This window comes from Mirounga angustirostris, unplaced genomic scaffold (assembly GCF_029215605.1).
Source record: "Mirounga angustirostris isolate CCGP_5_RB_7025 unplaced genomic scaffold, mMirAng1.0.hap1 SCAF_14, whole genome shotgun sequence".
NCBI classification, from domain to species: Eukaryota; Metazoa; Chordata; class Mammalia; order Carnivora; family Phocidae; genus Mirounga; species Mirounga angustirostris.
The window spans coordinates 72,800,790-72,814,669 of NW_026991722.1; the positions used below are offsets into that span (position 1 = coordinate 72,800,790).

Below are 13,880 nucleotides of genomic sequence, written 5' to 3' on the forward strand. Positions count from 1 at the left end.
CAAGTAAGGAATAGAGGTGGGAAGTGAGATCAGGGAGATGCAGGGGTCTGATTATACTGGGCCTTGTAGGCCAGCATATGGAATTTCAAGATGGCAAAGGAAATAATCAATCAGGGGTGATTTCCTGGAAAAGCCTTTTAGCTGGTATGGAGGCTAGATTAAATTCGCCGTGGTCAGCTCAGAGGCAAAAACCATACCCCCTCCCACCCCCTTTAGGAAAGGGGGGAAAAAAAACGCTGATGGTTAAAGTCTGTATTCATCTCCTATTGCTGCCCTGACAAGTTACCACAACTTACTGGCTGGAAGTAACACGAATTTATTATGATAATACAGAGTTGGATATTTATGGGTCATATCAATATGGATAATACTGCATAAAATTCTGGAGGTCAAAAATCACACATGGGTTTCAGTGGGTTAAAATCAAGATGTCAGGAAATTCATTCCTTCTGGCAGCTCTAGGGGAGAATCCACTTCCTTGCCTTTTCCAGCTTCCGGAGGCCACCTGCACGCCTCGCGTTTTGGCCCCTTCCTCCATCTTCACAGCCGGCAGACAACTGGATCTCTAACTCTGACCTCTGCTTCTGTCAACACATCGTCTCCCACTCTGACCCCCCTCCCTCCCTCTTTCACCGAGGAGGACCCTTGTGATTACATTGGGCCCACCAGGATAACCCAGGAGACTCTCCCCATCCCGGGGAGTGGGATGCACAGTCAGGTACACTTGACCATTGCCCCCGGGGGCCTCTGTGCTCAGCCTGCACCAGGTGGGAGCAGAGAGAGAGCATGGGAGAGCCTCCCTCTGCTTCCAGCCCACACCTGCGCATGGGAAGGCCCCATGCCTGCTCCCTCAGTCTGCCGTCTGGCCCTGTCCTTCACCTCGCCTGGTGACCTTGAACCAGCTGGGTGAATACTTAGTTATTACCTCTCACTTCCCTGCTGCGGCAGGCTTCCTGACAAAGGAGATGGGGATTTAGGGATGTATTTAAAAGATGAACGGAGGCCGTGTTTATCCGGCCACTTGGGCCAGCTGGTGACAGCCTGTAGGAGGAACAGAAACCAGCAAACACATCTTCAGCACTTTCTGGGTGCTGGGCACTCTTCCAGACATTGACATCAGCCTCATGACAGCCCTCAGAGGTAGATATCACACTATTTTCCACATTTCCAAGGCACCCAAAGGTCGAGTAACTTCTCCGGGATCAGCTACTATGTGGCGGAGACAGGATTCAAACTTGGGTCAACAGGCCCCAGTATCTTTGCTTTTTAAACCAGCATTGTGTCCCCGCAACAGCGATTGTGCTATGTTTAGTTTCTGGTTTTACAAAAGATCTTTTTTTTGGTTACAGCTTTATTGAATATGATTCGCATACCATATAGTTCACCCATTTAAAGTGTCTAATTCAGTGGTTTTTGGTCTATTCAACAGTTGTGTAACTTCCACCAGAATTGTTTTTATTTTTATTTTTTTAAAGATTTTATTTATTTATTTGAGGGAGAGTGAGAAAGAGAGCACGAGCAGGGGGAGAGGGAGAAGCAGGCTTCCCGCGGAGCAGGGAGCCCGACGCGGGGCTCGATCCCAGGACCTTGGGATCAGGACCTGAGCTGACAGCAAAAGCTTCACCGACGGAGCAACCCAGGAGCCCCCAGAACCAATTTTAGACATTTTCATTACTTGGGAAAGAAAACCCATACCCAATGAGCAGTCACTCCTCATTCCCCCACCAACCCTCCAGCCCTAGACAAGCGCCCATCTGCTTTCTGTGTCTATGGGTTTCCCTGTTCTGGATATTTCCCATCAGTGGAGTCATGCACTGTGCGGCCTACTTTCACTTAGCATCATGTTTTCAAGGTTGATCCATGTTGTTCGTCAGTTGACGGACATCTGGGTGGTTTCTATGTGTTGGCTCTTGTGGATGATGCCGCTGTGAACACTCACATACAGATTTTTGTGTGGACGTTGTGTTTTCATTTCTCTTGGGCAGATCCTTGGATTGGAATTGCTGGTCACGTGGTAATTGTTTAACTTACTAAGGGGCTGCCGGGCTGTTTCCCACGGTGGTTGTACCAGCAGGGCCTGAGGCTTCCCATTTTTTCACATCCTTGTCAATCTTTCTGTTTCTTTGATTACAGCCATCCACAAAATGATTTTAATAGACTAATCTTAGTTATCCACACATCAGCCCCTTGAATCTTTATATTTGGCTCCCCGGCTAAGGGAAACTGAGGCTCAGAGTTGTAAAGTGAATTGGTTGCCCAAGATCCCTTGAAGAGATGCCAGTATCAGACATATAAGGAGCACTGGGCCAGGTGGCATCCCCGGGGTCTTTGCTGCCCCTTGGTCCCTTGGAGACAGGTGGGTCCTGACTCAGGGTCTGTCCACAGCTCAGGGCCGTGACCTCCCCAGAGAGGTTGGGAATGTCAGGGTCCCCGTGGTGCAGGGCTGCTCATCCGCGTGCTCTCTCCGTCTAGATAGTCATGAGGTACAGTTGCGGCTCTTGAGGCCATTCTAAACCCGGCCGAGTCCTAAAGCACAAATGCAGGCCTTGCCCGGAATAAGGGCACCTTCTGTTTCTTGCAGAGTTGCCGTGTGGCCTAGTGGTGGCCCTGTTCTCGGTGCGCCTGCCCTCAGGGGGAGCCCTGGCAGGCCCGAGCCGCTGCCGAGGGTGGGGGGTGGTGGATATGAGGCTGCTGCCTGGGCAGCTGTGACCCCACGCCGGCCCGTCGCCTTCGCAGGAGTTGGAGCTGGTGGAGGACGTGTGGCGGGGGGAGGCACAGGACCTCCTTTCTCAGATCGCCCAGCTGCAGGAGGAGAACAAGCAGCTCATGACCAACCTCTCGCACAAAGATACCAGCTTCTCTGAGGAGGAGTTCCAGAAGCACGAAGGTAAGGGGAGGGGCCGGCCTGGGAGGTCGGGAGAAGGCTGCTCCCGCGGTGATCATAGGCACGGGGGACACGCAGTGGACAGGACAAAGCCCTCGTGAAGCTTAGGTTCTAGCGTGGAGGAGCAGGATGATGGATGTGTAAACAGATAGATGGCATGGTTCCGGACGGCGACCAGTGCTCTGGAAGAACCCAAACTGGGGGGTATGATGGAGGTGTGGGGGGGCGGAGCTTCTTTAGATACAGTGATCAAGGAAGGCCTCTCTGACAAGGTGACATTTGAGCCCTAATGAAGTGATGGAGTGAGCCACGTATCTTGGGAGAGAAGCAAGTTCAAAGGCCCTGGGGCATGAGTTTTATAGAAAGCCAGGGAAGGCCAGTATAACGGGACAAGATGATCGAGGCCAAAGGTGGTTAAAGATGAGGTCAGAGGGGTCAGATCACATACCCCTTAGAGAGCAGGGTTTGGATTTTATTCTAAGTGTGCTGGGAAGAGATTGACTCCTGCCAGAGGCATGCATTGAACAATGAGCAACCCAGGATAGTAAGCCAGATCGGAATGGCCCTGGAGCCCCCGAACTGTCATTCATCCTGCAAACAGTTATCTAGAACGTTCACTCTAGGCCCTCTGCTGGTTTTGGGAAAGCAAAAACAGAGATGGGATTTGGTGTGGGCCCTATGGGCTGCATCAGCTCTGTTGTCCCCCACAGCCTCCTTCCCAATCAGAGGCTGCCTCTTGCCCCGGGAATCTCAGACCTCTCTCTTCTGTTGGAAGAAACTCCCTGGGTCTCCACACAAGCCCCCTCCTCCTGGATGGGGTGAGAGATGGGCTTGCATGGAGGCTGAAGTTCAGAACCATAGTTACACTTCTGTGAGACTAAAGTAGCACCCTAATAAGGACTGTAGGGCCTGAGAAAAGAGGAAATTTTGATCCAAGTGCTGGAATTCTGTTTTCCTTGGGTTTCCTTTGTTGGCATGTGATCTGGGCAATGGATGCAGAAGTCTTAGTGGTTGTAAGCATTGGCTCCAGAGCCAGACTGCCCAGGTGTGAATCCTAACCCAATACTTACCTCCTAAGTGACCTTGATCAAGTCACTTGACCTTTGTGTGCCTAAGTTGCTCCCCGAGTAAAAGTGAGAGAAGTAACCGTAGGTCGCTCATAAGTTTGTGGTGAGGATTCGATGAATTAATATCTGCAGATCGCTTAGAATAGTACCTGGTACGTACACACAGCAAGTGTTAGCTATTATTACTGAGCTTTTGGTTACCTAGTCCAGCCTCCCTATCGAACAGATGAGAAAAAATGAGGCTGAGGGAGGTGCAGCGAGGTGCCCAGGGTCACACAGCAAGCTAGTGGCGAAGTCAGGACTGGAGCTCAGGTTGGCTGAAATCAGCCCCCTGAAGAAAGGCTCGTTTCTCTCTGGGACCCCTTGATCTGGGGCCACCAAATGGGCCACTGTGATATTCTAGTGCCCAAGCGCTAATGATTCCGGACAGAACACCGCTCATTCATTGACGCTTTGTAAACTCATTTATCACTGACAGCCTGGCGCTTGGACTGCCAGGTTGGAGGCTGAGAGGCACATGCTAGGGCCTGAATCTCCATTCCATGATGGCAGAAGAGCTTGGCTAAAGGAAAACTATTTTTCTGATTACAACACACTGATACCAACTGTGCGCAGTTCCCCCCCCCCACATCAACCAATTTTCCAACTCTCCAGGCACCAATAATTTAATCCAGTTATGACACTGTCTACCCTGGAGTTAGCATCAGGCTCCACAGGTTAAGGGATCAGTCCAACGAGACTGCCCTGACTTCAGGTGTCAGTTGGCAGGTAATGGGTCCCCAGGATACTCACTTCTGTCTAACTTGGCTACAAAGTCAGAGGTTCCCACACATACCCCCACCCTGCAACAAGCTGAATACTTTCTGGAATGGCTCATAAAACTCAGAGAAACACGATTACTGGCTTACAAAGGATACAGAGGATATTATAAAGAATACAGATGAACGGCCAGATGAAGAAAGGTACATTGGGTGAGGTCTCTGGAAGGGTTCCAAGCTCAGAGATTTCTGTCCCAGTGGAGTTGGGGCACGCCACCACCCTTTGTGCACATGGATATATTTATTCATCAACTGGAAGCTCCCTGAACCCCAGAGACTAATGGAGGTTCCGTTATGTAGGCACGAATGATTAAATCATTGGCCTTTGGTGATTAGCTCAACCTCCAGCTCCTTCTTCCCTCGCCCAGAGGTGAGGGGTTAGGGCTGAAAGTTCTAACCCTCTAATCACGAATCACGTGGTTGGTTTTCTGGCAACCAGACCCCATCCTGAAGCTCTCTAGGGGGACCACCAAGAGTCACCTCATTATCATAAACTCAGGTATGATGGAAAGGGGCTTGTAATGACAACAAAAGACACTCCTCTCACCTCTATTAGGTAATCACAAGAGTTTTAGGAACTCTGTGCCAAGAATGGAGGTCAAAGACCAAAATATATATATTACATATTTTCAATTCATATGTATTATATATAATTATTTTATTATATATAAATATATATTATCACATTACAGTACCTTGATGGCATAATGGTACACACTCAGTCCCTTGAATGGAGGCTAAAAACAAGCAGAACAAGTATAACAAAGCAGAAAAGGAGTAGATTATAGGATGGGAGATTTAAACCAGTTATACTGGAGGTTATATTAGATGTAAATGGACTAAAAGTTCTAGATAAAGACTATCAAAAAAGAGTTTAAAAATTCAACTACATGTTGTTTCTAAGAGACCTCTCGTAAAGGTTGAAAGTAAAAGGCTGAGAAAAGATAGACCGTGCAAACACTAACCAAAAGAAAGCTGGTGTGGTTATAGGAATGTAAGACTTTACAAAAGAAAATAGACTTTAAGGCCAAGATCACTCTGTAATGAAAAAAGTTCCATTTATCAGGAAAATGGATTTGCAATTTCTGCACACCTAATAACTTGTCCTCAAAGTTTATAAAGCAAAAGTGAACAGAAATATGTCCAGAGTAGGCAGATCTATAGACAGAAAGTAGATTAGTGGGAGGCCAGGGGCTGGAAGGAGGAGTGATGGCTAATGGGTATGAGGTTTCTTTTGGGGGTGATGAAAACATAGCAGTGATGGTTGCACAACTTTGTGAACATATTAAAACCCACCAAATTGTACACTTTACATATACTAATTTAAAAAGTGGGCAGAAATAAAAACATATCCACAATCATAGTGGTAGATTTTAACATGTTTCTCTTAGTGATTGATAGAATAAGCAGGAAAAAAAACCAGTAAATATCAAGAATATGATCAGTAGGTTAGTAGAGCCATGTCCACGTCCATGTGTGAGGGGAGGAGAGGCCAGCCCCAGCCCCGCAGCTCCTGGCCCAGTGAGCCCAGGGAGATGCAAGGCAGACAGACCGTCTAGAGGGATGATCCTTCTCCAGCAGGTGGGCATAAGCAGATGAAGATGGTTGCACATATGGAACACCTGCCCAGGGGGCCCCAGAACTAGACAGAGGTGGAGGTAAAATTTGAGTTTCTTCGCTAAAAAATGGCATACAGCTGGAAAGCTGAATAGCAGAAAATTGCTTGGGCGCCTTGGTTAACATTTCCTGTCAAAGGAGACCTGAGCCTGAGGAGTTCTACAACTGAAGCCCCAGTGTCCAGCCTCAAGACGTGAGGACACAGATGGCAGTTTTTCCAATGTTTTACTTTCTAGAAAAAAAGAAAAATCATTTTCCAAAGTAAAAAAAAAAATGCACGCATATTATTATTTTTTTAATCAGACAACGCAAAAATGTTAATGGTGAAAAACTTGGTCTCCCTTCCTCTCCTGATTCCTGTTCCCAAGCAGTCTGCCTAGAGCAGGAAACCCCTTACTCTCTCTGCAGATTTTCTATGCACTTCAAATGTACATAGTTACCCAATGAAGGAGGAGAATATCCTTTTCCGCCTCCTCACAAATGGTAACATATTCTAGACAGTTAGGCACCTTGGTTGTTGGGTGTTTTGTTTTTGTTTTACTGTTTTAAGATACATTTTTATTGGGCGCCTGGCTGGCTCAGTCGCTTAAGCGACTGCCTTCAGCTCAGGTCATGATCCTGGAGTCCCTGGATCGAGTCCCGCATCGGGCTCCCTGCTCAGCGGGGAGTCTGCTTCTCCCTCTGACCCTCCTCCCTCTCGTGCTCTCTGTCTCTCATTCTCTCTCTCGCAAATAAATAAAATCTTTAAAAAAAAAAAAAGATACATTTTTATTTTGGAATAATTTTAGATTTACAAAAAAGTTACAAAGATAGTACAGAAGGTTCCCACAGTGCCCCTCGCAGTATCCCCTAATAGGGACATGTTACCACGGTCATGGGTCACAACTAAGGAACCCACATTGGTATGATACTATTAACCAACCCACAGAATTTATCTGGATTTCACCAGATTTTAGGTGAATGTCCTTTTTCTGTTCCAGGATCCAGTCCGGGATGCCACGTTGGATATAGCGCACCTTGATTTCTTTCGCTTACTGTATCTTGCAGAATTTCCCTATCTGTATAGATCTGTTTCTTTCTTTTAGGAACAGTAAGGCATGGCTCAGTGGCTCAGTGAGTTAAGTGTCTGACTCTTGAGTTTAGCTCAGGTCATGATCTCAGTCAAGGTCCTGAGATCAAGCCGCATTGGGCTCTGTGCCGGGCATGGAGTCAGCTTAGTGTTCTCTCTCTACCTCTCCCTCTGCCCCTCCCCCCCACTTATGCGTGCACTCTCTCTAAGTAAACTAATTAATTAATTAATGAATTTTTTAAAAAGAACGTGAAGCCAGTAGAGCATAGGAGTTAAGACCATGAACTCAGAGGCCAGATTGCCTGAGTCCGAATCTGAGCTCCACTGGATTCCACCTGTGGCCAGATTAATGACCTTTACGTAGATTGATTTCCTCATTTGTAAAATGTGAATATTATTATGAGGATTAAATGAGTTAATACATGTCAAGTGCTTATCTAGTAAGCACTAGAGAAACATTTGCTACTATTTGTTTTGTAACAGCTTCATGGAGATGTCGATTCGCCCACTTAGAGTCTACCTTTCAGTGGCTTTTAGTAGATTCAGAGTTGTGCAGCCAGCACCACAATTTTAGAATGTTTTTGTCACCTTAAAAAGAGACACCATGGGGCACCTGGGTGGCTCAGTCGTTGAGCATCTGCCTTCTGCTCGAGTCATGATCCCAGGGTCCTGGGATTGAGTCCTGCATCAGGCTCCCTGCTCAGCGGGGAGTCTGCTTCTCCCTCCGCCTGCCACTCCCCCCTGCTTGTGCTCACTCTCTGACAAATAAATAAAATCTTCAAAAAAAAAAAAAGAGACACTGTACCCTTTTAACTACCACTGCCAACCCCTCCCACTTCATCCCACCCCCAGCCACAAGCAACCTCTGACTTACTCTCTGCCTCTGGAGATTTGCCTGTTCTGGACATTTTGTGGACGTGGACTCGGCTAACGTGGCCTTCTGTGTCTCGTCTTCCACCGAGCGGGCGTCCTCAAGGCTCATCCACATTGTAGCAGTGCGTCAGTGCGTCATTCATTTTTGTGGCCAAACGACGTCCCATGATGCGGACGGGCCCCTGTGTTTTTTGTTTATCCATTCATCTGTTGATGGACACTTGGGTTGTTTCCAGCGTTTGGCCATTGTGAATAGTGCTGCTATGAACATTCCAAGTTTTTGTGCAGACGTGTGTTTTCGGTGCTTTGGGGTGTAGACCTGGGAGTTGAATTGCCGGGTCGTAGGGGAACTACGTTGGATTTCTTGAAGAAGCCACAGCCATCTTTCTGCGCGTGGGGCTTCTGCAGGGCACCGTGAGGCCTCTGAGGGGGACCGGGGACCTCCCTTGCCGGCCCTGGTGCCACCACAGGGGCCTCGGGGGCCGCAGGCCGTGGCCCCAAATGCCCAGGGCCGCTCCTCTGCACATCAAGGCATCTGTGTGCGTGCAGCTCACCCCGTGTGGGAGAGCTTTGCCTCGGCTCTCCACATCCCTGCTGGCTTACCATGAAACAGCCCACACGGGCACCATCTGACACACTTAACTGGCATCTAGCGTGGGTCCGGCTCCCAAAGGGTTAGCTCGGGGAGGCCTGGGCTTTCCAGGCAGCACCAACCCCCTTCCCCGCCCCGAGTGGAGAGACCAGGCAGATGCCAGGCATGCCTTTCACGGTTATTTTTATTTTGCACGGGAAACCATGGGAACACAGCAAAGACAAAGCATTTCTTCCACCTGCGAGAGGAACAGACGTCGGGCACAGGGGTCCCTTTGGGGAGGTGGAGCCTGCGAAGTTGGACTGTGTGCCAGGCACCACCGTGAGCAGCGTGGCAAGGCCTAGGGGCTGACTGCAGATTTAGGGGCGCCGTTGTGAGATGTGGCGTGAGTGGGATGGGAAAGCCTATTTAGGGGAGCCGACCCTACGTGCAGCAGTGATTAACAGACCAATATGGGGCACGGGGGCACTGCACTCAGAGCCACCTCAACACTCTGCTGTCTCCTGCTCCCTGGAAGTCTCCAGGTTGAAAAGCACGCCTCTGTCCCTTGTTTTTGGAAATCCGCCTTGTCTGCTGGAGGGCAACGAGAAACGCTACTCCTTAGTGCCCGTGGAGATGAATTACAGGGATCGAAGCCATTGGACCGGGGACACGCAGGCGTAGGATCTGGAAACAGTTCTCGGGCTCCAGACAAACAGCTTTGTCACCGGAAGTCAGGAGGAAGACTGACCCCATAACCACTTTCTGAAGGGCAGCCTAGAACTGCAGTGTCCCGAAAAATACAAGGCAGTGTGTTCTCAGGGACTGCTGGATGGAGCAGCCCTCAGTAAGGAGAACATGCAGTGGAGTGAGGCGCACCTGAGTTCAAGTCCCAGCCCCACCCTTCCCAGCTGGGTCACCTGGGGAAGGGGGACCGACCGTTCCCACCCTCAGGTTCCTCACCCGTGACATGGGAACGGCAACTCCGGACTCCCAGGACCGTTGAGAGAAAAGTATATACAGCATCAGCCTCGCAGCTGTCCAGTAAGGCACGTCCCTGAGGGCAGTGACGTTGATTTTGTGCTACCCGTCGAACCGTACATGGAAGCCAAGAGTGACTGGTATGAATTTTAGCTCCATAAAAAAACCGGCTGCGCGCCCTCGCTGGGCCTTCCTCCATAAGCTGGCTGGAGTAGTTTTCTCGGGCTAATGTAACAAAGCACCCCAAACTGGGGGGCTTAAAGCCACAGAAATGTGCTCGCTCACAGATCTGGAGGCCAGAAGTCCAAAATCAAGGTGTCCTCAGGGCTGCGCTCGGTCCAAAGGCTCTAGGGGAGGATCCTGCCTTGCTTTGTTCAGCTGCTGGAGCACCCGGGGTTCCTTGACTTATATGGCTGTGTCCCCCCCCAGCCTCACCACAGTCACAGTGTCTCTGGCCTCCTCTGTTCTGAAGCGCCCTCTTCTTTCTCTTATGAGGACACCAGTGTTAGGATGTGGGGCCCACCCTCACGCAGCATGACCTCATCTTACCTGCAGGGACCCTGTTTTCACACAAGATCACATTCTGAGGTTCCAGACGGACCTAAGTTTGGGGGAATGCTCTTCTACCCAGTCCACTTGCCGATAACATAAGGATCGTGGGCCGTGGGAGACCAGCAGTGTGGCAGTGGTTTGCAAGAGTGGGGGGCTCTGCAGCCAAGACTGCCTGCGTTTGAGTCCCGTAGCACCACTGACCAGCCGTATGGCCTGGCGTGAGTCTACCAGCCTTTGTATACCTCGGGTTGCTTTGGTTCTACAGTGGGGACAACAGGAATCCCATTGCAGAAGGCATTCCGAGGATAAAAGGAGCTAAGTACAGTGTAGTTCAGATTCTTCTAGAAGGAGACTCTGATGTGAGGATTCCTGTGCCCGTGATTTATGAAGGGAGCACCCCCAGAGGAGACCGTTGGGGGGTCGAGGAAGTAGGATAGGGAAGTGGGGGGAAGCATGCAGCAAGGGTGGGACTTGGGCAGAGCCTCCGGAGGGCTGTGAGCTCTGGAGTGTGACACTAACTTTCCTGCCCTTCGAGCCCGCCAGCCTAGTGGCCCCCAGTGCCTGGTCAGTGGCGAAGGCACATTGAAAAGGGGTGCGGGTGGACATAGGGACCCAAGGGCATTGGCGCACCATAATCGTCCCCGCCACAAGCACTCAGCCCCGTCACTGCCTGCGGCAGGCGCTCAGTAAATGTTAGCTGTCCTTTTCGTCCTCATCCCGTATGGAAGGCACCTTTCTGGTTCTGATGGGGTCAAGAGCACATCGGTCTGGTATCAGGACACCTGCATTGCAGCTCCCCCCACATGGCTACTGACGAGCAGTGAGGTTTGGGGCAAGTGGCTCAGTCTTCTTGGGACATTTTTGTCTTTAGTGATCAAGGGGTGCAGACAGTATGGGTATGTGGGTGGTGGTTGTTTGGTCTTAAAAAAAATAACCTAGGGCGCCTGGGTGGCTCAGTTGGTTAAGCGACTGCCTTCGGCTCAGGTCATGATCCTGGAGTCCCAGGATCAAGTCCCGCATCGGGCTCCCTGCTCAGCGGGGAGTCTGCTTCTCCCTCTGATCCTCCCCCATCTCATGCTCTCTCTCTCTATCTCATTCTCTCTCTCAAATAAATAAATAAAATCTTTAAAAAAATAATAATAACCTAATGCATGCATTGATATCGTGAAAGATTGTAACAAAACTCAAGAAATGCATGAGAATTCCCTCTGCCTCATTCTCACGGCACTTAGCAGAGGTAAAACCATCCCTTTTTATGCATCTACATACGGAGTCCATGCCTGTTTGTTTTTTTTTTTTAATGAGCCAAAGCTGCTGCAATTCAGACATTGCAGGGAAACATGTATTTAGTTTTTCAAATTAAAGGGATTGTGCCGTATGGATTGTCACTTGCCTTTTTTTTTTTTTTTTACAAATTAAAATTATGTGTTCTTTGGGTTGCCTTTTTTAAAAAATTGAGGTGAAATTCACATAACATAAGAGGAACAATTTTAAAATATACAGTTCAGCATTTAGTACATAATTTACTCACACCATTAGGCAACCATCACCTCTGTTTGGTTCCAGTATATTTTCACTGCCCCCGAAGGAGACCCCGCACCCATCAGTGGTCAGTCCCCAGTCCACCCACCTGTCTGTTCCCCCAGCCTCCGGCAGCCACCAGTCTCTTTCTGTCTGTATTCTGGACATGTCCTGTAAATGGAATCATACACCGTGTGGCCTTTTATGTCTGGCCTCTCTCACTTAGCTTCCTGTTTTCAAGGTTAATCACATTATAGCAGGTGTCAGTCATTCTTCTGTATGGGTGGTTAATATTCCATCGTGTAGATAGACCACAATTGGTTTATCCATTCAGCTATTGATGGACATTCGGGCTCTTTCCACCTTTGGGCCGTTATGAATAGTACTGCTGTGACTTTGTCGCTTGCCTTTTTGACTTAACCGTTGTATCTCAGCCTTTTGGCCGGTTATCCGTGGTGTGGAAGGAAGGTCCTTGTGTGTTTAACCATTTCTTTGCTCCTGTGACCAACCTTGGACTTGTTTCTTCCTGCACTTGCTCAAATGCACCTTTAAATCTAGATCCAGGAATCCTAAATTGCCAGGTGGCTACATTTCCTCAGCCCTCTTCCAGCTTTTAACAAGGTCTGTGGGTCTGTTAAAAACATACCACCTTCTTTTAAGTTCTCCAGGCACTTTTGTAATGACTCTTGGACTTTATCTGAGCAGCAACCTTTGGAACAAGGAGGACTAACATTTCCATTTTGTGGATAAAATGGCAGCTAACACTGAGGCCTGTTGTGAGCACTTTACGTAGATTAACCCCTCTAACCTCACAAGAGCCCACCCCCCCCGACCCCCCGGCCCCAGGTCAGGGCTGCCCATGATCCCACCTTGCAAGGGAGAAAATGGGCCCAAGGTCAACAGTAGATAAATGGCAAAGCAGGGAATGAGTCCAGGAAATCTGGCTTCAGACCCCAAGCTCTTGACCACTTTGTTCTCCAGCCTCGGGTTAAAGCCCGGGCGCCCCCAAGGTGAACGAGGTAGCTGGGTTACGGATCCAGGTTTCTTTTCTCTGGACCCACACTCCCCCATCCCCCACACCGTTCTTCCTACCCAATTTCTCCAGGAGCGGAATCTGTCCCCACAACTTGCCACCACCAAGGATTAAATGAGCTCAGCCCTTGACGCCCTGGCCCAGAGCCTGTAGCAGGACAGGTGCTCAGAGAGCAAACAGCAACGTGTTCGTGGCTTTTTCAGATTCTGCTGCCACCTGACTTCAGCCCCAGCATGCATGCACGCACTGTGTCTGAGGAACGCCTTTCCGGGAGACATTAGTGGTGTCCTCTTGTCCCACCGGCAGAGCCCAGGCCCTGCCTTGCAGCAGTGGCTGAGGGATGTTAGGGGCACGCGCCCATGCCCAGGACCTCCAGATGGCCTTGTGACACCCCACCAGGGGTACGGCGGGGGGCGGCCTGCAGCTTCTAGGCTGACGCCGCGCTGAAGGAGGAGGAGAGCCTGAGAAGTCACCGACTTTGTGAGCTCCAAGCGGAGCTCGTGGCTTGTCCTTCCTGCTGTGTTGTAGTCCTCTGCACGCTAGTACACCGCTTTCTCTCTGTCTTCTATTAATGGGCATTTCAGTTGTTTCCAGTCTGGGGCTGTTCCGCATAAAGCTCCCGTGCACGTTTTTGTACGCGTCTTGTGCCGTAGACATTGTCACTTTCCTTCTTCACTCACCAGTGTGTCTCAGCCTTGATTAGCCTCCTAGTGTCTGGCTGTGCAGCCGTTTATGGAGCCGCCCTGCACCTGTCGGGCGCATACCCGGGAGGCGGCTGCTGGTGCCTACGGCATGTGCATCAGCCGTGGTCGGTAACGCCCACGTTCCGAAGCCGCTCCGAGCAGCGATGCACGCGCGCTCCCGCGGCCCCACCTGCTCCCCAGCACTCAGCAC

The 13,880-nt window shown here is 49.9% G+C and overlaps 1 protein-coding gene across 8 annotated transcripts in view; it reads left to right on the plus strand.

The window, feature by feature from the left end:
- RILPL1 (Rab interacting lysosomal protein like 1) overlaps positions 1-13,880 on the plus strand; it is a 43,352-nt gene that overhangs the window by 4,652 nt on the left and 24,820 nt on the right. For all 8 annotated transcript variants that reach the window (XR_010407388.1, XM_054510557.2, XM_054510555.2 and 5 more), the window contains exon 2: positions 2,737-2,887. Coding sequence is in view for 7 of the 8 variants with exons in the window: in XM_054510557.2 (XP_054366532.1) it covers positions 2,737-2,887 (151 nt within the window). In the remaining variant the exon portion in view is untranslated. The remainder of the gene's footprint in view (positions 1-2,736; positions 2,888-13,880) is intronic.